This window comes from Onychomys torridus, chromosome 5 (assembly GCF_903995425.1).
Source record: "Onychomys torridus chromosome 5, mOncTor1.1, whole genome shotgun sequence".
Lineage (NCBI taxonomy): Eukaryota > Metazoa > Chordata > Mammalia > Rodentia > Cricetidae > Onychomys > Onychomys torridus.
The window spans coordinates 91,740,621-91,766,729 of record NC_050447.1 but is presented as its reverse complement, the minus strand read 5'-3'; the positions used below and the strand labels follow the sequence as shown (position 1 = coordinate 91,766,729).

The 26,109-nt window shown below is 50.3% G+C and overlaps 1 protein-coding gene across 1 annotated transcript in view; it reads left to right on the top strand.

The window, feature by feature from the left end:
- The window catches only part of Galnt2 (polypeptide N-acetylgalactosaminyltransferase 2), a 130,237-nt gene extending 104,648 nt beyond the window's left edge, over positions 1-25,589 (top strand). Inside the window, exons 7-16 of the mRNA XM_036187695.1 lie at positions 6,332-6,453; positions 8,102-8,189; positions 9,924-10,011; positions 10,451-10,554; positions 13,524-13,650; positions 15,966-16,058; positions 16,273-16,356; positions 17,497-17,623; positions 20,622-20,741; positions 23,155-25,589. Coding sequence (XP_036043588.1) covers positions 6,332-6,453; positions 8,102-8,189; positions 9,924-10,011; positions 10,451-10,554; positions 13,524-13,650; positions 15,966-16,058; positions 16,273-16,356; positions 17,497-17,623; positions 20,622-20,741; positions 23,155-23,310 — 1,109 coding nt within the window. The 3' untranslated portion in view covers positions 23,311-25,589. The remainder of the gene's footprint in view (positions 1-6,331; positions 6,454-8,101; positions 8,190-9,923; positions 10,012-10,450; positions 10,555-13,523; positions 13,651-15,965; positions 16,059-16,272; positions 16,357-17,496; positions 17,624-20,621; positions 20,742-23,154) is intronic.
- The last annotated feature ends 520 nt before the right edge of the window (positions 25,590-26,109 follow it).

Here is a 26,109-nt window from a genome sequence, read left to right as displayed (position 1 = left end):
TGAGCTTGAAGTCACAAGGCAGGGTGCTCACAAAGTATATAGGTGGGGACATTAATTAGACAAATGACAGCAGAGCGAGGGAACAGAGTCTCTGATGATATTCTTGGCTTTGAGGTTGGCATGTAGTGACCTCCTGAAAATCTTCAGTCACCAGGATGCTTTGTCACCTTGGTACGAGCAGACAGGCCAGTGGGGCTGGAGAGATGGCTCCACAGTTAAGAGTACTGGCTGCTCTTCCAGAGGACCTGGGTTCAAGTCCCAGCACTCACATGGCAGCTCACAGCTGTCTGTGTATATGGTACACAGATATACATGCATGCAGACAAAAATGCCTATGCACATGAAATTAAAATTTAATAAAAACAAGAGGGGCCAAGATAAATTTGGCTTGTGATCTGCAACATTCAAGCTTCCTATGAAGTTTTAGTCAGTCGGGCAGTCTGCAGGGCCCTCCACACAGATACAGCTTCTTCAGGGATTCTTGTTCCCATCTCTTCTGGCCCAGTGTAACTACTTCAGGGGAACAGCAGTTGTCTGTTTCTCCCCCTCCACCAGAGCTCTGTCCCAGCAGATGCAAGAACAGTCACAGCTTCACTAATTGGAACTGTTGATATATAAGGCCAAATTTTCAAACCACATTTGTATTTACACATTGGGAAAATTGGCTACTGTTTTTCACTCACAGCCAACAAGTCCCATCAGTCCCTTGACTGCAAAAGTTTAGAAAAAGCATTAAGACTTAGTTCTAAGGAGTACAGTGTCTGCATGTTCCAGGCATGTGATATAATCACAAATTCAAGTTTGACAGCCCGCTGAAGGAGAACCATCCCGAACAGGGAGAGAGAGCTGTCATTTCATGTTGATGTGATTTCACAAATGCCAGCTCTTCACCAGCTGTCAGTCTCATCTGTGTGGGCAGTTATGGAAAAGACTACCTTCCCACTGCAGAGTCTGGAAGCTTCTCAGCGAGACTCAGGTGTGCGATGGTTTTGAGCTAGTCCTCTTCCATTTTCCAGCAGTCAGAGTGATGGTGTTGTGCCACTCCCCTGTAGGAGTCTGACAAGGACCCAGGGGTGGCATTTGAATCCCTAGTCAGTGCAGACTTTCTTTTCCAGGTCCCCATATGCAGCTCCAGTCAAGACAGGAAGGTGTTCTTGCAAGGGTTTGTTTGTTTGTTTTTTATCTTTATATTTATGGGTATTTTTCCCACATGTATATCCGTGTACCACATTTGAGCTTGGTGCCAGAAGAGGGTGTCAGATCCCCTGAGCTGGACTTACAGACAGTTGTGAACCACTATGTGGGTGCTGCAAACCAAACCCAGGTCTTCTGGAAAAACAGCCAATGCTATTAACTGCAGAGCCAACTCTCCAGCCTGTAGAGAGCCGCGTGTAGCCGCACCCTAAAGATGGCTCTGGCTTCTACCCTCTGCCTTCCCGAAGGCAAACACTCTTTATGGTAAACAGCTCCTTATTTGGCTGTGGCTGGATTCGTGTGTTGCTGGCATATGCGTGAACCTGTGGACAGTGCCCACGTGGCTGCTTGGGGTTGGCAGCCCAGCCCTACTTAGGTGCTGGGAGAGGCTTGCCCCAGTGAGAGAGACACAATGCAATTAATCAAAGGTCTGAATAAACTGTAATGAGAAGGATCCCGGGGTCGCATCTTCCTTGCTGGTCAAGGCGGGCGCGACACCAGCCCAGCAAGGATTTTTTTTTTTTTTTTTTTAAATTTATGTGTGTCTGTGTGTGGGTAATGTCACATGTGTGTGGGTGAAGAAGGTATCTGATTCCCCGGAGCTAGAGTTACAGAAGGTTATGAGCTGCCTGATGTGGTGCTGGGAACCAACTCAGGTCCTCTGGAAGAGCAGCAAGTGCTCTTAACTACTAAGTCATCTCTCCAACCCCCAGAATCTATTTAAAAAAAAAAAAAAATCGTCCATTTATTAAACATTCAATATGTGCTTTACACTGTGCTAGACACTAGAAGGCACAAGGATTAAGTATGAAGGCTTTTATTCCTGCCCTTGAGCTGTTTGCATTTTAATTTTGGAAATACATATGAATGTGAAATTAGAATGCAGCCTGCTTAAAATTGCAGGGCAGCACATTAGTAACTATATGTGGGGGGGGCAGGGGCTCAGTGCACAGTGACATCAGTCAGAAAATGCTCATTCAGCAGACACCAAGGAAATGAGGTTCGGTAGAGAAGGACAGCCTTCAGTTGGGGCCAAAGAATAGCCTAAGGAAAAAGAATCTCATGAGAAAGGCACAGAGGCCAGAAACAGAAGGCTCCCTGGACTCACCTCAGTGCAGTGGCTGAGGCCACTGCTACCAGCCCATCCCACACAGACCGTGAAGTCCTCCTCACCCTCAACAGCTCTGCTGCATGACTCAAGTCAGTCCCTCAAGTCTGGAGTAAACCAAAGAGCATCTGGTCCCCAAGTTCTTCCTCAAACAACCTACCAAATAACTGGTTTCCAACTCGGTTTTTGCCCCACTCTCCCACCTAAAAAGGGAGGTCAACAAGGGGTCAGAAAAGATGCAGGAAGAGCAGGGGTGGAAGGGGGAGAAAGAATAACTGATAAATCACTTCAGTCCAGTCAGCACTCAGAACAGTGTCTAATGTTAGCCTTGTGTCATTTTAGCTAAGGTGCTTCTTTGGGAAGAGCTGCACCTTTGTACTGTTTCCAGTGGTGAGACTGTGGGAAGCCAGATCATGGCCTGTGTGGGACAGCAGCAGAGCAGAAAAGTACATGAAGCTCAGATGCATGACAAAGCTGTGTATGCATACCGATCTCAAGCCCCGCATGTGAACCATGGCACAGATGACAGTTAATTAGCAGCAGAGAATGTGGTCCCAAGGAGCCAAGTCTGTAGCTCCTCTAAGGAAACAGATTCAGCTCACGACAGTAAGCTTGGAGTTGGTACCACTATCCGTAAGCCCTGAGCCTAGTCTCCCACCCTCCCTCCCCTGTTCCATGTACCAATGCTGCTACCTCTCCTCTAGTGAGTTGTAAATCCTAATGCAGCATTAGAGATCTCACCTCAAACCCTCAAGTACTATTTGAAGAAATTAAAGAGTAGAGAGGTAGCCTGGGAGACTCTGCCACAAGTCTGCTGCTTCCTTTACTTGTTCACACTTCTTCAGCCCAGACACATCCTTCCAGGACTTTCCCGTCAGCATCTCTGTTGGAAGACTCTTTCTCCTTGTTCTTAAAGTGTTTTCTCAACCAAGAGTTCTGACTTGACTGTGAGTTCCTCTTTCAGCTCTTTAAAATGTTGTTGCAGGGTCTACCTCTGTCTTCTATTTGTCTACTTTTTTCTTCGTGTGTATGTGTGTGTGTGTGTGTGTGTGTGTGTGTGTGTGTGTGTGTGTGTGTGTGTACACCTTCAGAGGCCAGAGGAGAACACCAGATTCCCTAAAGCTGGAGCTACCTGCATGTGATTGAAAGCTACCTGACATGGGTGCTGGGAACTGAACCTCAGGCTTCTGAAAGAACAGAGAATACTTTTAACCTCAGCCATTTTTCAGAATGTTGTCGTAATACATATTGTCATCCCTTGCATGTGACAGGTCGTTGGCACCTGCTGCCCTCCTGAATCTTTATTGGTGTCTCCACCTAGCCCTCATTTTCTTTATGTCTATCCTGCTTCAGGTCTGCCCAAATCCTCTAGAATATGTAACTTGCTGTTCTCCACAGATTTAGAGAAGGATTGGCCATCACGACCTCAGGTGCAATTCTGGTGTCACTCTTGACTCTGGCTGCATCTAACCACATCCCATACTCTCATGGTCACTTAAGCCTTTTGCTCCTCATGTTTCTGCTTCGGTTTCCTGGGTGATGTATTTCTGTTGACTGTCTTCAAGTTCCCTGGTCCTTCTGTCAGCTCTGCCCTGCCTTGAAGATCACCCAGTGAGTTCTCATTGGAGATAATTTCATTTTTGGAATACCCATTTAACTCTTCCTACAGTTTCTATTTCTCTTCTGAGATTTCCTACCTGTTCACTCATTAAAGCCATCATTTCCCATGAGCTCTTGAACATAGTAATAGCCATTTTTAAATCTTCATCTTTTAATTCCAGCATCTGAGTCATCTCAGGGTGACTTTCAGCTGAAGCTTGTTTTCCCCCTCTTGGGTGTGGTACACTTTCTCTTAATCCTTTTCTTGTCTACTGATGCCTCACTGTGTGACGGATGTTCTGAATGATGTACTGTAGGTGTTCTGAGACATCTCATTTTTCTCCATAGAATATTAGCCTTTGATATTCAGGGAAATGCAGTCACCAGCTGTCTTCTTCACTTCTGAGACAAAATCCCTAGAAAAAGAAACTAAAAGGGAGAAAAGGTGATTTTTGGCTCATGGCTTCACGCTTTCAACCCATGTCACTTGGTCCTGTCATTCAGGCCTGAGGTCAGGTCAGTACCACAGTGTAGAAGACTGTGGTGGAGCAGGGTTGCTCACCTCATGGCAACCAGAAAGCAGGGAGGGGTCTGGGAAGACGTAACCTTCTAGTGACCCATTTCCTCCAACTAGGCCCCACCTACTTCCCACCGTCTCCATCTCCCATAGTGCCACCACATCTTGGGTTTGACATGGATGGATTATTCACTGATAAGACTGGCAGCCTTATGGCCCACTCACCTCTCAGCACCCAAGCTGGGGACCAAGGCTTCAACGTGAGCTTTTGGAGGGTGCGGGTGAGCTTAATAGCCAAGTCATACACTGGCTGAAGACCTTGGATTTACACATGATGTAGGTGCTTCTCTGTACTTTTTATTCAAACAGGTGCATTTTGAGTAGATCCCTTATTCACAAAACAATTGTATTCTAAATGTGATCCTTTTATAATTTCTGTAGGAGGGCAGAGGTGTTTCCCCAAACATTGTTTACTTGGCAAGATCACATTCCAAAGCCTGTGTCCATTGGAGAGAGCAGCTGAGGCCTCGGCTCCTCTGTCCACTGCAATTCTCCAGCTGCTCTGCTCCTGTGGCTACCTGAGCCAAGAGTCAGCGACAGATGTCAGGGGCTTATCACTAGATTTGGGGCTTTCTTGTTTTCCTTTCCAGCCACTCAAGAATCCCTGCACTTGGTCCCCTGACTCCTGAAGCTGGAAGAACTATACTGCAGCAGGTGGGAGGGGACTCTGGGAAGTGAGGGCAAGTCCGTGCAGACCTGGTCTCACTCTGCAGTTCCTGCTTTCAAGCATTGAATCTCCTCAAGTTTCTAACCTGAGTGACTTCCTGGAAGCCCTTTCAAACAGTTACCATGTATGTTTAGCTCCACAGTTGTAACCATTTCCTGAGCGAGGGTTCGGGTTCATATGACTTGGAGTTGAGAATCTTGTCTTTTCCCTGTTGTAACATGCAGTTAATGTCTTAGTGTTTCAACTGCTGTGAAGAGACAACATTTCCACTGCAACTCTTATAGAGGAAAACATTTAATTGGAGATAGTTTATGGCTTCAGAGGTTTAGTGCATTATCATCATGGCTGGACATGGCAGTATGCAGGTAGATGGCACTAGAGAAGGAACCAAGAGTTCTACATCTTGAGCTGCAGGCAGCAGAAGGAGACTTGTGTCCCACACTGGGCATATCTTGAGCATGAGACCTCAAAGCCCACCCCCACAGTGACACACTTCCTCCAACAAGGCCATACCTCCTAATAGTGCCACTCCCTATGGGCCAAGCATTCCAACCCATGAGTCTATGGGGACCATCCTATTCAAACCACCACAATAAGATTAATCAAAACTCCATTTTGCTAGTGTAAAAAGGAACTTAAAGCAGCCGTCCTTGCTCACTGTGAGGATTCACGCCCCATCCAGATGTGGAGTGTCTCCCAGGGCCAGTACAAGGCTGACGATAAGACTTTATCATGATGAAGTTCTTGTCGACAACTGCTCACAAGCCTTAGCTGGGTTCTGACTAATGCCCCTTTTTGACGAGAACAAAGCTGTCTACACTGCAGCAGGTATTATGACCACCAGACCTGGCACCATTAGCTCTCAGGGTGTGGAATGGCACCTTCCTTATCTCCGAAGGGAACTATAGTCATGACAGCAAAATGTTTTCAGATTGTGCTTTGGGTGTTTGTTAAGGGTGACTTCCTTTCTTCGGGCCAGTAGCCTTAGGAAAGTTGTCTTTGCCATCATCTGATGAGCTATTTGAAGTCCTGCTGGGAATCTGCCCCAGTGACTGCAGAGTAGTGCTGTTACACCCACAACTGATGGACAGCTCTTCTGTGACAGGGCGACGGTGCTGCCGGCCATGCCAGGAAGGCTCTCGGGTGGAGCTCTCTCCCCTTATGTCCTTTGAACCTATCTTCACAGGTCTGATGCGCTCTCGGGTCCGGGGTGCCGACGCTGCCCAGGCCAAGGTCCTGACCTTCCTGGACAGTCACTGTGAATGTAACGAGCGATGGCTGGAACCGCTGCTGGAGCGGGTTGCTGAGGTGAGCCTCACTCACACAGAGGGTGTGCTGCACACATTGGCTGTGGATTTTCTTGACACTGGGAAGGAAGTTGATGCCCTAGACATTGTTTCATGGTGTCCCATTGATACAGAACAGTCACTTCGTCTGAGGAAGACAGGTTCCTTGAAGCTGGCTGGAGCCTGGGGAGAAGAAGTGGCCAGTCACGGGGGAGTACCTTCCCTGCTCACATGCAGGAAGATAATGTGACCAGCAGGGTAGCCCGTTGCTATGAGTGCCATCTGATGGGATGTCTGGGGAAGGATGGGGTGGCTGCAGTGATAGTCCTCTACCCTGGTAAGGACAGACTGACCAACTGTTCCAGACCTACAAGGAGAAGCAAACAAGTTACCACAGTGCCCTTGATGGGCTTGTCAAGTGGCCTTTAGCTTCACTCTGCTTTCTAGAAGCATCACCACTGGTACTGTGTTTAGCTTAGTGTTATTTCTCTTGTCTGACTGGCTTGTTGTCCTGGCTGCTATGAAAGTGCTTCCTTGGGGCAATGAAGCGAACGTACAAAAGGAAACAGAGTGAACACGGTCTGCCTGCCACATAGCACAAAAGCAACAGGCAACAAGTCACAAAATACTAAGCGACCAAAGGTTGCTGGACTTCCTGTCTCTGGCTGTCCTGGGCTCGGTGGCACACTTTGTGCTTCCTCTTATCTGATCAGTGAGGGGACTTGAGTAACATTGAGGATCATGGGTGTCAGCCCCACAGCTTCTCACTCTGCTAGGCTGTCACACTGGAAAGCAGAGCTAGGGCTAGCTTCTCTCCGTGTGGAGATTCATGGGGTTGTCACAGCACCCTCCCTCCCTTCCTTCCCCCATAGCTGAGGGGTTCTTGTAATCTCTTCTCAGCAGAAGGTGTGTAGAACAGATGATGCTCAGCCTTCCAGGGCCAGCCTGAGATCTCCATGGCCCAAGGCTTGTTTCCTGTCAACCTGCAAGGAGGCTGGTAGGACTTTGTGCCACCCCTGAGCAGTGTGGAGCTCTGCCACTCCTGTTGCTGAACTTCTTTTGAGTCTTTCTTTGGCTAACAATACTCTCTGTAACTCAGAGACCACACGCCTTCTCTTTTATCAACTGTCAGCATGAGGCAGAGCTGAGTTTGAAGGTCCGAGGAGGTCAAAGGCCTTGGGTTTGGTCTCAGCAGAGTGGTACTGTGGCATGAAAAAACGGGTCAGTGGAAGGTCAGCGTGTCTGGAGGGATCACAGGAGTTGAGTTAGGGTCGGAAAACTCCAGTCAGTGCTGTGGAGGCGATGACTTCCACCTCTCATGCCATCTGCACCCAGAAATCGTGCCTGGCTTTGTGGTGGAGGCGCTTCAGCCTTGAGCTCATTCCCGAGCTGCACAGGTGCAGCCCCTGGGAGGGTGGCAAGCATCAAGTGGCCAAGCTTAGCTTCTGTGACACTGAAATCTACCAAGGTTGATATTTCGGAGTTGACTCAGGGCCACTGCACAGCCTGGGCCGTTAGCCAGGAGAAGAAGTAGCAGAGTGTCCAGTTCTCAGCCACCACCCCTGCCCATCTTGTGACAGCAGTATCTAATGGGAAGGCCTGTTGGGATGGTGGCTTTTGCTTCGCTGGGGTCGTAACAAGTATTCTTTCCTTCCTTTGTCCCTGCTCAGGACAGGACCCGGGTTGTATCCCCCATTATTGATGTCATTAACATGGACAACTTCCAGTATGTGGGTGCCTCTGCTGACCTCAAGGGTGGTAGGTGTCAGCTGTGATTGGTCTACCTGCTGGCTTGTTCTGTCTGGCTAGGCTCCTGACCACTGCTGTCCTATGGTCAACAGTGACATTGACAGCAGAATCCACATTATAGTGTGGGCTCTGACTGGTACCCCACAGAAGGGATTGGCCCAGTTTCCCTGGCAGAAACAACGGCCCCACCCACCACCCTATCATCCCATCCCTCTCTCTCCTGGAGCTGTGATACTACAGCTAGGGGTGTGTGCCGTCCCTGCAGATTGGAGTAGAGGAGCTACTCCAAGCTACTCCACTCCTGGGCTGGGCTGAGGGGCTCCAGAGCTGCTACCAGCAAGAAACACTCCATAGAGCCGAGGATTTGCGGAGTGGGCCTGGAACCTGCTTTTGTGTCCTCTGCCTGTTCCAGCCCTTCCTTTTTTAGCCTGCCTGCCCATCGGAGCTCATCCTACCTTTGTGCTCAAGCTTAGACCATGGTCCTTCCTCCCCAACCATCCAACCACAGACTGCTTCACCTCTGGGTGGCCTTTGTCTTTGTGAATGGACCAGCATGTTGTGGGGCCACGTAGCCTATAAACATAACCTCTGGTTGCCCTCCAGGAGCTCACAAGAAATTTGTCCAGGATTTTCCTTTGCTTCTTAAGAATTGTTGAGGCTTCAGTGAGAAGGAGGCTGTATTAGCCATGACTGTGAAGTCATTGCTACACCCAGATGCAGCAGGTTTTCCCGTCGCCTGCTCTAGCAGCCCATGTCCCTAAGTCCACAAATAGCAAAGAGTAAGGTAGAGCACCGCTTTTTTTCTTTTTCCCCACTGTTTAGCTAAAGCTGGCCTAGAACCCAAGATCCTCTTGCCTTATCAGTCCTCATGAGTGCTGAGATTACGGGCCTGCACCATTACACTGTCACACTCAGCATGTAAGATCTTGTGTCACTGGGCCCTGAAAGGTCCTGGTCCAAGCCTGAAGAGCATGGGTCCCACAGAGGTACTATGTGCTACACTGTGGTTCTGGGAGTCAATTATGATTTATCTAGCTCTGACTCGTCCCTGGGTCCCCAGTCTTGTGTGCACAGCCCTTGTAGGTACAGTGGCATCATACACAGATACCTGTTCTCATATTTCACATTTGTTGTTGGACATTTTAATGTTAGAAAATCCAAGCCAGGCATGATGGCATATGTCTGCAATCCCAGCACTCAGGGGGCTGAGACAGGAGGACTGCTGCAAGTTCAAGACCAACTTGGGCTACATAGCAATACCCTGTGTCAAAATAAAAAAAAAATGGCTAGAGGGGCATGAAAGATGGTTCAGAGATTATGAATATGCACTACACTTCAGAGGATCTGAGTTCAATTCCTAGCACTCAAATCAGGTGACCTAAAACTCCAGCTCTAAGGGCTCCAACACTCTCTTCTGGACTCCATGGGCACTTACACCCGTGTGTATAACCACACACAGACCCCTAACCATACGTGTAGTCTTGTTTTGTTAAAGAAAACTCAGACCTGTGTTTGCTTTGGAGGGTTGAGAAGATTTCACTGTGCCCCATACCCACCCTGCCACCCATTTACCTGGCCCACCCCACCACCCCAGTTGTTCCCCTCCCTCCTCATCCTCTTCATTTGGTTGGTTAGTTGGCAATGAGTCCTGCCTACATGTGTTCATTGTCAAGCTGCTAGGGTAGGACAGCAGGTCTGAGAGACTGTCTTCTTCTCATTGCTGTTTCTTTTCTGGGTCGGCAGGTTTTGACTGGAACTTGGTGTTCAAGTGGGATTACATGACGCCAGAGCAGAGGAGATCCCGGCAAGGGAACCCAGTTGCCCCTATAAAGTAAGCACAGCATATTGCAGGAAGCCCTCCTGGGGGAGAGCCCAGACTCTGGCCCCTGCAGCAGTGTGCTTCCAGATACTGGGGCTCTGTGCCTCCTACCTTCTGGTCCCTGGCCTCCCCTCTAGGCCAGCATCTGCAGCAGGTCATGTGATGAAGGAGGTTTTAGGTCCACTTCCTTACAGGGCATCTCTGATGGTCCATGTTGTCTCCCGTTTATGGTGCAGTGTTTTTGTAGAAGAGTCCAACTGTGCGCTGTGGCCTTTAATGTTGCTGCTGTGGCCACCTCTTAAGTTGAGGCACGTCAAAGCCAAGGGCCCCAGTCTCTGTGGGACCCCAGGTGGTGACTAGAAATCAGTGGAGAAAGGAAGACCTTCATCAGAGCACAGGTGTCAGCCTGTGGTGTGAGTCTAACTTTGCCCCTGCTCTCCTTCCTCTTCAGAACCCCTATGATTGCTGGTGGCCTGTTTGTGATGGACAAGCTCTATTTTGAAGAGCTAGGGAAGTACGACATGATGATGGATGTGTGGGGAGGAGAGAACCTGGGTATGTACAACCTTCTGGCCTCAAGTCCACCGGGGTCACTGTGGTGAAGTATGGGAGGCAGGGTGGCATGCTAGCAGTTAGGGAGGCCCGCATGGCCGTTTCCAGGGCTCTGGATGGTTGTGTAGAATGGTAATGGAGCTGGGCAGCTGCTGGGTTGAGCAGCTATAATCACGCATGTTACATGGATGGGTTCTGATGTTCAGATCCTTCTCGTGGGGGACCTGCCTCCACCTTTTCCCCCAGGGGGCTCTTGAGGAGTGAAGGATAAGAGATATAGGTAGAAATATGGAGGGGAGAGAGAGACAGAAACACAGGACAGCCTCAGGAGAGCCTGGATCCTAATCCACCAGCCTCCTCTGTCTCTTCTAAAGGACTTTTAAAAGAAATGTTAAGGGGTGGAGCAAAAGACCTCCCCCTAGCACAGCCAAATGCAGACCCTTCCAATCACCTGGTGACCACACATGTGGTCAGTCCATCCCTTATGCAGCCCTGCTGGGTAAAGCAAGCTCAGATCTCACTAGGAAACCTCTGTGGACTCCCACACCTTCTCCACTACTTTTAGAAATCAATTTTTTAAATGACCCGTGGAGATCACGTTTGCCTAAGAGTGGGACATGGTCACTCTGCAGGTGTGGTCTGCATAAGCAGCTGTCGCAACTGTCTTGTGTGACAGATGGTACTAGTCAGCTTGTCAGGGTTTTGTTTCTTGTTTTACTTGAAGTCTTTGATCTCAACTGCTTGTCATTCAGACCTGACCCTCTCCCTATCAAGAGTTTAGTTTCTTTCGTTCTTACCCAGGTGTGCCCTGGGAGGGAAGGGACAAGGAGCGGGAGGGAAGCGACACCACTGTCACTTTGAGTAGATTTTCTTGTGACAGAGACTTTGATAGTTTCTGTTGGCTTAAAAGAACAGCTTCAGCTAGCCCGTCGTTCGAATGTGTCTTTTGAAGTTGAAGTTGGTGGAGACGTTTCATCTGGTAGGACGCCTCTGCCCAGCATGATGAAAAGCTGCTTCCAGCTCTGGCTCCATGGGAGGGAGACGGAGGAATCATGAGTCAGTCTCTTTCCCATGTTTCAGTGCGATGTTGGGCTTGGGTGGGCTTGGGTGAAGCTTTATGAGCAAGAAAGGCTTTGAAGTAGTGAACCTGAAAGGCCCCTGAACCTCTTGCACCTGTAGGTTCCAGGGGCTAGAGCTACCCTGTGGGGCAACATGTGTCATGAACTCAGGAGGCCACGTCTCTGGTATGGTTCTGAGAGCACAGATTGACAGACATACTCTGCCTGTGACTCTCCTGTGAGTCACCCTACAGAGGCTGATTTGTATCTAAGGTGACCTGGTCTGGAGCCCAGAGAGAGGAGAGTACAAGTTTGATGTCATGGGCTTTTGTTATATTCTGTTTAATAACCTGAGGAGTTGAGGTAGAACCTTTGAGTAGAAGCCTTTCCCTTCTAGGAGGTCTGATGTGCTCTGGTCCCTGGCAGGCATCCCCCGGGGACACTTGGAGGCTGAGCAGAGGGTCTGAGTAGGACTACCAGGCCTATGGTATGACTCTACCCTCTGCAGAGCTCTGCTCTCAGCTCCTTTTGCTGGCCACACAGACTGCTGGCAGTTAACAGTCCATGCAGGTTTGGTGGCTGTAACCATGTCTGAGCCATATGTGCTCTCATGACAAGACTGCCTGGTTTTCTGACCAACAGTACCTTATGTAGGAACAGTTGCAAAAGGGCAAAGGTGAGATTTGGGACAGAGCTTTCCTTTAGGCAGGCTCTGGTGATGTTAGGATGGGTGCTCTGTGCTTCCAGTGCTATAAAGGAGAGGCCTGTGGAAGGCATACTCCAGGCCCAGAGTCTGCAGGCCAAGAGCAGAGTGGGGATGCCCAGTGCTCATGTGAAATCACAGTTGACGGTAGCCTACCTGGTCTCCAAGCTGCCCCTTGCTAGCTCAGCAGATTCCCTGCCCAGAAAGCTCATTGTTGAGTCTTCCTGTAGGCACATTGATGAGTTTTCTTCCTGAGATACAGAGTGTGTCTTACTCCAAGTTTTGTTGGCTGCTGGAAAAGTTGAGACCCACCCCCTGCATCCATTCAGGTGGGGCTCGCCTCACAGTGCGAGGGGACTGGTTGATGGGTTCTGTTTTTCCCAAGGGAATTACTCCTGTGATTGCCCTCGTGGGAGGTCCTCAGACAGCACTGGCCAAGTGACATCCCACTCCCGGCTCTGCTGCCACAGCAGCATGCTGCTCTGGAGGATTTAGCCCTCCACTAACTTTATGGTTTGCAAAGATCTGCCTCCTTTTCTTTTCTCTGTTGCCATGGGTAGCTATGCTGGATCTGTAGATTTCTCATCTTACCAGCATGTGTTGAGGGATATGGCCAGTGCCCTAGAGAGAAGCTCTCTCCTACAGACTTCATGGTGTCTTTCAGTTTAAACTAGTTGTTGGTCTTCCTGTTGAAACTAGTTGTCTTGCTAAGGTGAAAGGACTGTCCCTGTCACCACCCTGGGAACTTGGTCGGCACCTGGACCTGCTGAAACACAAGGGCAGTAGACAAGGATTCTTTTTCCCTGGAAGGAAAGAAAGCCCAGCGTGTCCTGGTACTCAGTTTACAAGAAATAATGTGGAGGAACATGGCCTGGGCACCTGTCCCCAGTTGACAGCTTGATGTTACTGGGATGCATGTACTCTTAGTCTGGGAAGCATCTGCTTTCAGACCAAAAATCATCCTTTGGAGACCCCTGGTCCAGTGTTTTCCGTGCATGTTCACTTTGGGGTATGCTATGGAGTTAACCTATCGGGAATGTACCCAGTGTCTCCTCTGTAAGAAGTTCCAGATCACGTTCTGGAGAAGTGTCCTCTCATTCCTTTCCCTTGGCAGTTGAAAGTCAGCCATGGTAGGTGGCTAGGGCAGGGGTAGCTGCCATGGAGGCAGCAGCTGGGACAGACTGATGGTTGCCGAATTTCCTTCTTCTCAGAGATCTCATTCCGAGTGTGGCAGTGTGGTGGCAGCCTTGAGATCATTCCATGTAGCCGTGTGGGACATGTGTTCCGGAAGCAGCACCCCTACACGTTCCCAGGTGGCAGTGGCACTGTCTTTGCCCGGTAAGTAGTGGAAGGCCAGACCAGCTGTGTGCTGTCTGCTCAGAAGATGTCCGTGAGCTGTGTGGGGACGGTGGGTGTCCTTGGACAGTCGTGGCTCCCAAGCTGAGAAAAGGTGTAGTGGCTAGTATGCAAGATGATATTCCAGGGAGAAGAGAAACTGTCTCAGAGTGCTGCATGGAGGTCTCAGAAAGGCATCATGGGCAGTGGGGGGTGGAGGGGTGTGCACAGATGTGGCCACTGAAGGTAGGGTGCCAGGGGAGTTAGCATTGGGACACCAGGGAAAGACTCCTCTGTGCTGGTCACAAAAACCTATACAAATATCACAAAGGGGAACCCTGGTTTTGTGCTTTGTCACACTCACGGTGCACATAAGAACAGGATTGCATTCTTCCACCATGTGCTGCAGTAGTAAGTGCTGCTGGCTGAGTCATTATAAAAAGCAGCATTGTTCGCTAACTGTCCTGGTGGCTAACACATCTGGGGCCAAGGTGTCAGCCCCTGCCAAGGGTTCTCCTGATGCCCACATAGTGAAGGATAAGAGAGGAGGATAAGGGCACACAGGAACAGCCCCAGTCTTGTGACAGCAGAGCCCATGGCCTGGCCACTGCTTGAAGCTTCTGCCTCATGGTGTCATTTCAATACAACTAAATTTCAGCATGAGTTCTGAAGGAGCGGACACTGAAACCATCTCAGAAGGCAAGCCACACTGTACCAGCCAAAAGACATCGCCAAAGGACATCATAGCTCATAACTGATTAGTGATTGGCGATAGACGTTAGTAAACAAACAAATCTGAAAAGCTACTTGGTCCAGACCAGGTTTCTCCTGGGACTCTACCAGTTGCACACACCTTTAATCCCAGTGCTCTGAAGGCAGAAGCAGGAGGATGGCTGTAAGTCTGAGGCCAGCCAAGGCTCCATAGTGAGGCCCTGTCTGAAAACAATCAGACCTCATGGGGGCAGACAGCAAAACCTCTAAGCCAGACGAGATGTTTCCAATGCTCATCTGCTCAGCACCATGGGGAAGTGAAATCGGGCTAACAGGACAGGTTTGGCAGGTTACGGACACACAGCTCCCTGTGGAGCTGGTCCAAGAGTCCAGGCTCTAAGGTGGGTGTGTTTGGCCGGTCAGACCTAGGGACATCAGTGGCCAGAGTCTGCAGGGCATTCCAGAGGGTCCTGCCCATGGTCACCTGTTTCTGACCTGTCTAGAGATGAAGCTGGTGGCAGGGCCATGTCCAGAGACCTCTCACTGCATGGCAGACGGGAAGTAGAGGGCAAATACAGCCCTGTGGGCATGCCTCCACCCCTGCCTCCACCACCTCCCAACAACGCCACTAAATTATGACTCTGCCAAGGGATATGGTCATTGGTTAGGTCAGATCCTCTTTGATCTAATCATTACTGCTTCCCACAGAGGCACCCAGAGACCCAGAGCGTGTTTCAGTCATCTGGGCACTTCTCAGTGCACAAACCTCCATGTGTGAGTGTGCACCCCACAACCACTCATCAGAGTTTTCCACATATATTTCATTCTTGGCTGTCAACCTTGAGGTGCATGTTTGGGGTTAGCACCAGGGGTCTGAGAATGAGCGCATTTTACAACATCTTGTCTCAGTGGCAGTAGTCTGGCCCTCCCCCATTCGGGAACAACAGGAATATGTATCACTTTCTGGGGAAGACGGAGGCCCCACGTGGAGATGGATTTAGTAATTACAGCTCAGACAGTGTGACAGGTTCAGCATTTAAAAGGCCTTTACTGAAGAGAAAAGATTTACCTGCAGGGTGGCCACTGCCTGCCTGCTGTGTTCAGTTTGGAAGAGCATGATAGGCCATGTTTCATCGGAGCAGAGGGTCTGCTGGTGTCTGTGCTTACAGTGGCCCTTCCTAAGTGTCATGGATGCAAGCTAAGTTCTTTATGAACTAGAGCTAAGGACAGTGAGGATCCACCCCCAGACCTGGGGATGATGGCCCCACCTCTTCATGCTGTCATTTCTAATCTGCACATGACTTCCCTCAGCGGAGGTCCACATGAAAGTAAGTGAAGGAACCTCCTTCATTTCCCAGGATGCTGTGCGAGACTGGGGTCTCCACTAGAGGCTCCTTCTCCACGCACAGCAGAGATTTCTTCTCAGTACATGTCTGCGCTATCCTTGCAGCTGCTGTGAGTGATGGTGGTTCCGTGGATTTAAGCTGAGCACCTTCCCACAGACCCTGAAGTAGCTGCTGCTTCACCATGCCACACCCGTGTGCACAGACATGTGACTCTGGGGAAGGGATGAAATTAGAGCTCAGGATGGCTTGCTTTCTTTTCAGGAACACCCGCCGGGCAGCCGAGGTCTGGATGGATGAATACAAAAACTTCTACTACGCAGCAGTGCCTTCTGCCCGAAATGTGCCCTATGGAAAGTGAGTGCCACCTGCCTGTTCCTTCTAGTGGGGACAGTGGGAGCAGGTGAGGAGAGCTTGCAGTGCCAACAGGGGCCTCTACTCTTTGCCAGCAAGGCACTAGTGGGCAGTGAGCAGGTCGTGGGCACCAGAGGCTGGACAGTCCATACCATACCACCTAGGCCACATCAGTCTCCCTGGCATTCAGAACTGAATGTGTCTCCCTTTCCTCCAGTATTCAGAGCAGGCTGGAGCTCAGGAAAAAGCTGGGCTGCAAGCCCTTCAAGTGGTACCTGGACAATGTCTACCCAGAGCTAAGGTAAGTCCTAGGTAAGGTAAGTCCTGGGGGTCTGAGTGCATTTTGTGAAGGCTGAGGAAGCAAGATGATCAGAGAGGCTGCAGAGGCCTCATGCTTGCTGGAGACTGGGAGCTGACTACCAGGGAGAGCACATAGTCCCACCCCCACAGGTACCCACTGACCCCACTCTCTTGCAGAGTTACCCTTGCTCTGTGTGATCCTGGAAGAATCCCAAAGCACCCCTGATTTGGTTTGTCCCCTGTTAAGAGGTGGACTACTGAGGCGGAGGCTGTCTCTCCATGAGCATACTGTCTCCAGGAGTTCATTCTGCTCCTCTGACCTCTCCCCACAGCCTTCAGCCACTCCTGCCTTCTAGTGAGTATTGAGTAGGATTAGCTGTGATGTGTCCCACCTCCTGCTGGAGGGTCCATGACAGAGACACTCTGCTGAGCCTTCCCTCAGCACCCCTCTTCCCTGTGAGCTGCAGGATCTCTGTGTCCTAAGGGCCCCAGGAGAGGACCAGCAGGTCTCTGGCAGCAGGTGCCGCCAGGTTATTCTCCTCTCTAAGGGCCTGCCTGTTTAGTCACTGCCACACAGGAGAGCCAGCTAAGGTCTAGAGTATGACCCTTAATCAGGCGACCAAAGTCTTGAAGGTGAGGCCAAGCTTTCGTCTCTTACCTAAGTACACAGCACTCACCATACACTCTATCCGTTGGTGTACGTTGAACCACTTAACAAATCCTTGCAGGCTGTGCCCTGCTGGACAAGGTCTCAGTCTGTTGAGAAATACGAAGCAGGACCCGAGCCCTGTGAGTGGCTTTCTAAGGGACATACCAACCTGTTAGTAGCTCTCCTTAGAGGAACTTGAGTAAACTCCTCCATTCACAGTTGGTTTGGGCATTTTGAGGCCTAGGCTGGCCTCAAACTCTCACAGAAATCCTCTTTCAACCTTCTGAATGTTGGGATTACAAGCATGTGCCATCATGCCTGGCCCACTTACAGTCTTAGGGACCCAGAGGCTGTAGCCATATCATGTCAGGGGTCTGACAGGAAGCTATCCTCTTTCTGCTGCCTGATTTGAGACCGTGTGCAGAGGGCGTGGTCAATAGGAACTGCAGGGTTGCCGAGGAGGTCTCGACTCTTGCAATGAATACCTTTCAGGGTTCCAGACCACCAGGACATAGCTTTTGGGGCCTTGCAGCAGGGAACCAACTGCCTGGACACACTGGGACACTTTGCTGATGGAGTCGTTGGAATTTATGAGTGTCACAACGCTGGAGGAAACCAGGTAGGCGAGCAAAATGCTTGTACCTGCAGGCCCAGAGCTCTCAGCTGGAAGCCCTGGAGTGCTATGGAAAGCCCTGGCCCTGCCAGCACCCTCAGAAGCAGTGGTATTGAACGACACCTTGAGCTGCCCGTCTGCTTTGGGCCGTGCTGCAGTGGCGCGGGACACACTGGTAGAAGGTGACATCAGCACCTGTTGCTCAGGCTGACTTCCTTTGTCTCCCTGGCCTCTCCCTGTCAGCTGTCACCCCTGCTGTAGCCACCCCTACAGTCCCAGACCTGCGTCTGCAGCCATGTTTGTCACTGATGTATCATGAACTGGTCCCTGCTTAGGAGTGCTCAGCTTGAGGAGCAGTGATGGTGGAGACGAACGGGTTGGGTGCTGATCCTTGGCAGACTTGGTGATTGGCACAGTTTACCACTCAGCCTGGGATCCCTCACCCCACAGGCCCAATTGAGGTCCAGGACCCCCTTCCTCTAGTGCTATCCTGGACCCATGTGCTGTGCTAGAAGTGTTCTAGAACTGCAGCCAGCAGCCGCCTGTGCACATGCGCTCTTGAGATGTGCCTACTGTGAATTGAGTCTTCAATTTTATTTAACTCTACTGAATTTAAATTCAGTCTGCCACATGTGGCGGGTGGCTAGCACTCCAGTGCTTGGAGGGGACCTAGAGGCAAAGATGACACCAGCAGTCCCTACCATGACTAGGTGTCACATGCCACGTGGCTTTAAGCAGCACGGTGCTTGCAGCATGGTTAGACTCTGTTACCTGGTTTCCAGCTCAGCCTCAGCAGCACACAGGAGATGAGGGAATTAATGGCCACACTTTTTAAGGATGGCAGCTCATAAAAGCATCTCTTAAACATTTTACAAATTCAGGTTGCTGAAGGACCCAGCAGAGAGATGGCCGGCTCTGCCGCTTGCATAGGCAAATCAGATGTTTGGAGTTCAGTGTGTCGCCCTTCTTAAAATAATGAAGTATACAGTATCCACATGTGATCTTCCTGGCCAGCCATGGCCTTCCTAGCATCTTCCCACACTTGTCATAGGAAGAGTCTAGACCCTCAGTGCTCAGAGGCTCCCCTGACTCTCCTGACCACAAGCAGGTGTGTCTCCAGCTGTTGCCCACATGTGGGTGTGGTGGGCATGGAGTGGAGGGGGCAGGGGTCATGGACTTCCACATCCTAGAGCTGCATCTCCACACCGTGGACACGTCTAGAACCAAGCACACTGGATAAATAGCACACACACTATGTAGGAGTTATTTTCACAGTGGTGGCAGACACGCTGTGTGTGAGTTACTTTTCACAGTGGTGGCAGAGTACCTAACAAGACAGTGTAAGAGAGAGGGTTCTTGTGTCTACACCTTGTGTCTGGAAGCAGACAGTAGACAGGAAGTAAGGTCGGGCTACAGAGGGCTTACCCCCCCCCCCCCCCCCCCCCCCCGCAAGGACTCCCAAGTCCAGGTCTCTTCTGTGAGTTACTTCCTTCTAATGTACAGTGACACAGAGCACACCTTCCCATTTCAAGGCAGGAATAGAGACACAGCAAGGAAAGATAGACCAAAGCCGAGACCACCCTGCCTCCAGGGTCACTTGCTCTTCTTTCCCCAACCTCTCTGTCCTGGATCCCCCCATCTTCCCCCACTCTCTACACTTCTACCCTCCCATCCCCTCTGTCTCTCTCCCCCACTCCCCATCCCCCTCACCTTTTCGCTTCTCAAAGAGTCAGGAGACCGCATGTGCCAGTGGCAGCCCCGAAATGTGAGTTCTGTGTCCCTTGGGTTTCAGTGTCTTGCTGCTACCAGACTACTTGTACGTTGATAGCAAGGCTTCTCTGGTGACCGATTATCACCCTATCCTTGTGGCCTGTAAAAGAAAAGGCAATCTTTGGAGCACTTAACCATGCGTCTCCCATTGTCCCACTGAGGGGAATGCTGGGCTGACTGGGACCTCCACTTACAGATCCTGGAGACCTTGTATGGGTGGCTGTCCCCTTAAATGGATCTGGTTCCTAAGTGACTTTAGGAAGCCCTACCTTCTGGCCCTACTCTGTCACCCTCTCTGTCCCCAGTCTTCCATACTTCTGCATGATCTTGTTGAGCATTCAGAGAGGTGATTGACAGCCCTGCCCTCTGTGTACATATGCATGTACATGTGTTTGAATTGTTAAAAGCATAGGCAAGAGTATTTAAATGCATTCTGACCCAATTTTCTTATCTGCAAAGTAGACATACAAAACCCTCATGCAGTTCTTGTGAAGACTTGAGACAGCTTGGCATATAGTAAGCATCCAGTTAGAGGGAGCTATGCTGTGTGTTGACATGTAGATTGTTCCTGCAGAGTTCAGGGACTTGGAGAATACCAGAAGCAGGTTCCTGCAGACTTTGGCCCTGTGGATATTTGCTGAAAGCTGCAATATATCACTTACAGAGTTTTCACAAATTCAATCTACATTCATAAGTCTGTTTCCAAACCAGAGCTATGTGGGAGGAATTGTGGATGAGAGCAGGACAGTTGACCCTGACCTCTAACTTGCACTTTGAGCTAAAATACTTCATATGATTAGTCTTGACGACTCTGTTAGCTAACTTTTCTTTTTTTTTCTGTAGTCATGTTTCTTGATACAGTTCATTCTTGTCACTATATGAACTTCTTATCTTGCTGCTCTGACCAAATACTTGACTGACAGAAACAACTTGAGGGTGGGTTGATTTGGCTCCTGGATTAAGAGTCCAGTTAGTCCCTCATGACAGTGGTGGCTTGCCAGCATGAGTGGCTGCAAGTGTGAAGTTCCACAGCCGAACAGAGCCACCAGCTGGCCCCACGTGTTTGAACACATTTGCCACCGAAACAGAACAGTTCCCAAGGGCGAGCTTAGCAGCTAGGTGGGTGTAGGTCTGCCCCTTGGCTGGGGCAGATGGCTGGCTGAGTTAGCCCCAGGGTCCTGAGTCAAGTGTCGCAGACGACTGCGGCCCGCCTCTGACTTGTGCTCTCCCCCAGGAGTGGGCCCTGACGAAGGAGAAGTCAGTGAAACACATGGACCTGTGCCTCACTGTGGTGGACCGCTCGCCTGGCTCCCTCGTCAGGCTGCAGGGGTGCCGGGAGAATGACAGCCGACAGGTACGCACTCGGGACCCAGGCTTTCCTGGAGCTCACAGTGACAAGGGTCCCGGGCTTCTCCACCTCACACCTAAGGCCCAGGTGCTGTCATTCATACACTGGAGGTCTCCTGTCACAGAGTCCCGATTTCACTTCCTTCCTCACACCAGAGCATTTTATGTGAAATGATGTGATTTTTAAGCAAAAACATTAACTCCTTGTTTTTCATGCTTAACTTTACAAAATTTTAATCTAAATGCTTAAACAGATGAGCCTGTGCAAGCACACAGACTCACCCACATTCCACAGAAAGTGGACTTTGGGGCTTTAAATCTGATCCTCTCCATGGCTAGCTGTATGTAGTATGACATTTTCCTAAAGTCCAGGGCCACAAGCATCCTCTAAGGCTCCAGAGCAGCCCCTTGCCCGCCATGCCCTGGGCTATGTGGCTGAGTATTAGGAGGGGTATTTATTGTCTTACTCAAGATCACAGAATCTTAACCCTGGTGAGAGTTGAGGAGCCTCTCTGTATTTGCTTCTGCCATTGGGTCAGAACTTACTGGAAGCCTTGGAAGCTGGTCTTGTCTGCATATTCCCTGGGGATCTTGGGCACACCGCCCTTCTGAGCCCTAGGGTGACAATTAGCAACAGCAGTGCAGGCCGGCCCTTCTAGCCTACTACAGGTAGAATCAGCCAGTCTTCCCACAGTCCCTTCCTAGAAGACACATATATGGGGAAACTGAGGCATGAGGACTACCAGAGCCAGAGCTAAGCCACATTCTATGCACCTGATTTCACAAAGAGAAGCAGAGGCCCGATTTCCCCACCCAACACTGCTAGGGAGTGGTGGCACAGCCATCATCCAGTTCCTGTTTAGACCTGAGGTATCGGAGAAATGCTTGTGAAGAGTCCTCTCTTCCCAGTCCATCTCCAAAGCGCTTCTCCCATCCCTGGGTGCCCTGTCCTTGTCTGTAGAACCCCAGCCTACCCTGTGCTCACTCCAAACAGTCCTCTCTGTGCTGCAGTTGTACGGCTTGAACCACACCCTAGAGGGTGGGATAGTGAATGTTGAACAGGGACAGCCACTGGCCCCTGTACCCAGACACCTAGAACACATCCAGGCTGGCATGGAGGACAGTTCCTGGCCACAGTCCAAGTGCCCTTGAGGTGTCTTTGACATAGGCAGTGATAAAGTGAGACTTTAATCTGGTCTCCAAAACTAAAAAGGAAACAAGTCATTGCTGTAGGAGTCGGTAGGAACACCCGCTTCGGTGTTACTCTTGGGGTGCTTACCTGAGCTGCTGAGATAGGGAAGCTGCACTTGCTCCTTCTGGGTGGGAGATACAGCCTCAAGCCTCCACCTGTGGGGGTGTGGGAAAACTCCTTCAGTAAATCCCCCACACCACTGCATCCCATCAGATAGATACCAGCGCTGAAGACCTCGCCGCAGGAACAGCTGTGACTTCATTCTTTTCTTAGACATTCATCCCTGTCTAGTGGATGCTTCAACATGTGACAGACAGGGTCCCCCCAGGAGCCAGAGTCAGGTTCTATTCACTCCACACTCTTTGTCAGGCAGCTCGAAGGACTTGGCAGACTGCAAGCATGCTTTCCATGACAATGCAGGGGACACAAGAAAACTGACAGCGACAAGGACGAGGAGGGGGAGATGGTGCAGGTGGCACAGCCTCTCGGGCTGTGATTGCCCTTGACTTCCACTGTTGGCAAGGAAGCTGAGTGAGCAGGCGCAACAGTAATCAGGAGGGTCCAGAGAGCCGCTTGCATCGCCCATGCTTTGGAGGGTCAGCCTCATGCTGTGGCCTGAGCTTTGCAGTCCCCACGGCCTGCTGTTGAGAGGTAGCTCCTTGGCATGTCTCAGTGTGGTGCTTTACTGTTTGGCCAATGAGAACATCAGGTTTCCAGGCACAAGATGTGTGCATTTGCACAGTCAAGGGGAGAGGAGGCAAGAGTGAGAAAATTTAATTCCACAGTGTCAGTAGAATTTTCAGAAATACTTACCCCTAGGAACTTTAGTATATGCATAAAATATTAATTAGAGCCATAGTCCTTGTTAATGAAAAGGCCTGGGGGACATGGGGGGCGGGGAGAAAAATGTGTTATTTAAAAAACCAAAACAAATGCTTAAGTAGAATGTTTACACTACTTGCTAAACAATAGGATAAGGCACCTCAAACTTCTTGAGGCTGTTAGGGCTTTGTGCATGGCAGAGTGGGTTGGTGGGCTTCCTGGCTATGGTTGGTTTTAGTGTGCTAGCAGTCACAAGAGCGTTGTTATGGTAACCTGTGCCCCAAGAGTGGCCTGTTGAGACTCCTGACAGAGAAAGCCTGGAAACCGCAGGTGTGTGCCTGAGAGCGCCCTGCAGACTCCACCCTGCCTCACACTCCTAACCTTGCTGCGCTCTTGTCTGTTGCAGAAATGGGAGCAGATCGAGGGCAACTCCAAGCTGCGCCACGTGGGCAGCAACCTGTGCCTGGACAGCCGCACAGCCAAGAGTGGAGGCCTGAGTGTGGAGGTGTGTGGCCCGGCCCTGTCACAGCAGTGGAAATTCTCACTCAACCTGCAGCAATAAGAGGCCCCAAGGGTCCGCCGTCCACCAGCCCAGTTTGGTGATCACGTTATGATGTTTCTGAAACTTTCTGCAAAACTATATACCTCAGTGTTCCATCATGGTCTGAAAGTCTTAAGTCTCAAGTCTTCAGCGAGGCATAAGCTGGGCTGATGCTGTGCAGAAGAGGAAATGAGCCCCTGGGGCTCAGGACAGAGGGTCCCTCCCAAGGCTGGCATCCTCTGCCTCCCACTTTCTGCTCACTCCCCAGCAGAGGAACAGCCCAGTGTTGGTCAGAACAAGTGGACAAGCAGCAAGCATGTTTATATTGAGGACAGAGGGAACAAGGGCAGCTGCCCTCACAGCAAGAACTCAAAAATCTCCAGTTCGTTTTTTTTACCCATCCAAAATCATGTGTGTGAACCAGGCATGGTGGCCAGTGCCTGTAATCCCATCACTCAGGAGGCTGAGGCAGGCAAGACCCTGTCTAAGGAAAAAAGTGGTTTCCACAAAGCCGACCTTTCCTTGCAGACTTCCTTGTTTCTGTTCTTGCACCCCTGGGCGCAGCTGGCCTCCCAGCCACTTCCTTCCACTGACATACTTGCTGTATTTGAATATGAACTCTCCTTTGAGTGGGACACTAACTAGAGATACATATAAAGAGAATGATGGTCAGTTCCCTATGCTTTCCCACTTTGTCATCTTGTGAACCCCACAGCGCAGCGCAGCTCTGCAGAGGGGCCTGCGCCCCCAGAGCCAAAGGTGACATCACTGTCTCTGGAGCCTCACCAGCCAGTCCATGCTGCTCTGCCAGCTGCAGGGGTCCCCAAACCACTGGCCCCAGCCCCCAAACATTAATGTTTAACTTCAGCTAGGGAATTGCGGCTGGGTTAGAATGTCTACTTTGTGCCCATTGTCGTCTGTAAACCTAACTAGGTTACCTCTTTTGGCAAGTAATTACTTTGAGTTTTCTTTTAAAATTAGATTTCTTTTCTTTAGGAAAACTCAATCCCACAGCTTCTAACTAATGTGAGCCAGCAGGACCCCACTGCCTTGTGACAGACCAGAGACACTGGACAGCTGTCATATGCTATTTCTAGGCTCATAGTGGTTTGAGACCCTGTATGTTGGGTCTTTGACACTAACTGAGCTGCCAGCAGAGCACAGAGGACCAGCCCTTCGGCATGTGGGTGAACCCCACATGTCTGCAGCCCTGGTACAGGTGGTACCCCCAGATAGAGCCATAGGCTGGGTAGGGTTAGGACCATAGGGCCTGTGCACTCACACTGAGGACCCAGGCATGTGTCAGCCACAGAGATGGCCTGGGTGCCTGCCCGGTAGAGCTGCAAGCATCACACACGAACATCTCAGGTGTCCCCGAGCACAGGAACCATAGTTTGAGGTGGTCAGAGAGCCTGTGAGTGAGTGCTCTGCTTCCCACCTGCTCCAAAAGGGGACGTGGCTAGTTTTCTTCTACTTGAGGCGCTCCATATATGTACACACCATGACCATGGACCCTCTGTGAAGGCCTGGCCAGGTGCTGACCCTCTGTCTTTTTAACCCCTGCCAAGCAGCCAACAAAAGATGCATTATAACAGACAGGGTGCCCTTGTGTCTGGTTAAGTCCACATGTGGCCACCTTCCAAGGTAGGCTCTGAGGAATGTCACTCACAGGTACAGGTGCAAGGCTGTCAAGGGGAAGGCAGGAGTTTAGTCCAAGCATAGTCTGTGCTGTGAAGCCCTGACACCTCTGCACTACTTTTATCAGAGTGAAACCACAGATGGGAAGCAACACGGGCTGTTTTTAAGAGGTGTGTCGGTGGAGCTTCCCACCACACACTTGTACCCCACCCCACCCTGTGCTCTCATCACCTTTACCATCCGAGTGTCTGGCCACCGGGGTGCAACTCAGCCCACCTCTGAACAGAGGGGACTGGGCAAGGCCCTGTGGTGAGCCATGTTTACATGACAGTGTGCCAAAGTGACTCACCATGCTTGCATTGTTTCCTAGTCATCAGGGCTAGCCCACCCTCCCACTCCTGTTTTTAAAACTGAAAACTCCCAGGAGCCCTGGGCACACGCAGGCAAAGGTGGCTGTCTTCTGTGGTGGTCCTCGAGTCTCCGTGAAGCTGAAAATGATGGTATCTGTGAGTATGTTTTGCAAATTCAAAATATAGTTTGGTAATTTTTTTTCCAGTTAATTTTTAAAAGAACTGCTGTACAGAGCTTGTACTTTGTCCATTTTATAGATGGAAACCATCCTTGAAATTAACTTAAATAAAGAGAAGATACTTTATAGATAATGCTAAGCTGCCATCTCTCGTGGTCTCTGTAAGGTGCGGGACCCAGCAGAAGACTGGAATCCAGGTCTTGCTTCTGGGGCCCTCTGTTACTGTTTCTCCTCCCTCCTAAAACCCCCCTCTAATGCTGTGCCTGCTGTCATCTGCTGCATTATAACAATTGGCAGCAGTATGGAGCAGTTAGGCTGTGCCGGGCACCTGCCCAGCCCCTTCAATGTGGTCACACTTTACAAATACTAAGAAAAAGCAGGTGATGCAAGTGGGGTCCCTCTGCAACTCATTTTCTGTAGTCTGTCCTGGACATTTGACTCACACTCTAGGAACCAAATATTTTACACTTAAGTATTTAAAATGCTCACCAGCCATCTGCGGCTGTCCCATCCATCCCAGCCTGGCACATGCCCTCTAGTACACCTTTGTGTGACTAGCTGTGTATCCAGGAATATAAACACTGGCCAGTGGTCTTGCAGTTTAGTCCAAGATAAGGCAGTGAAGGGACTGACCATGAGATCCTTAAACCTTC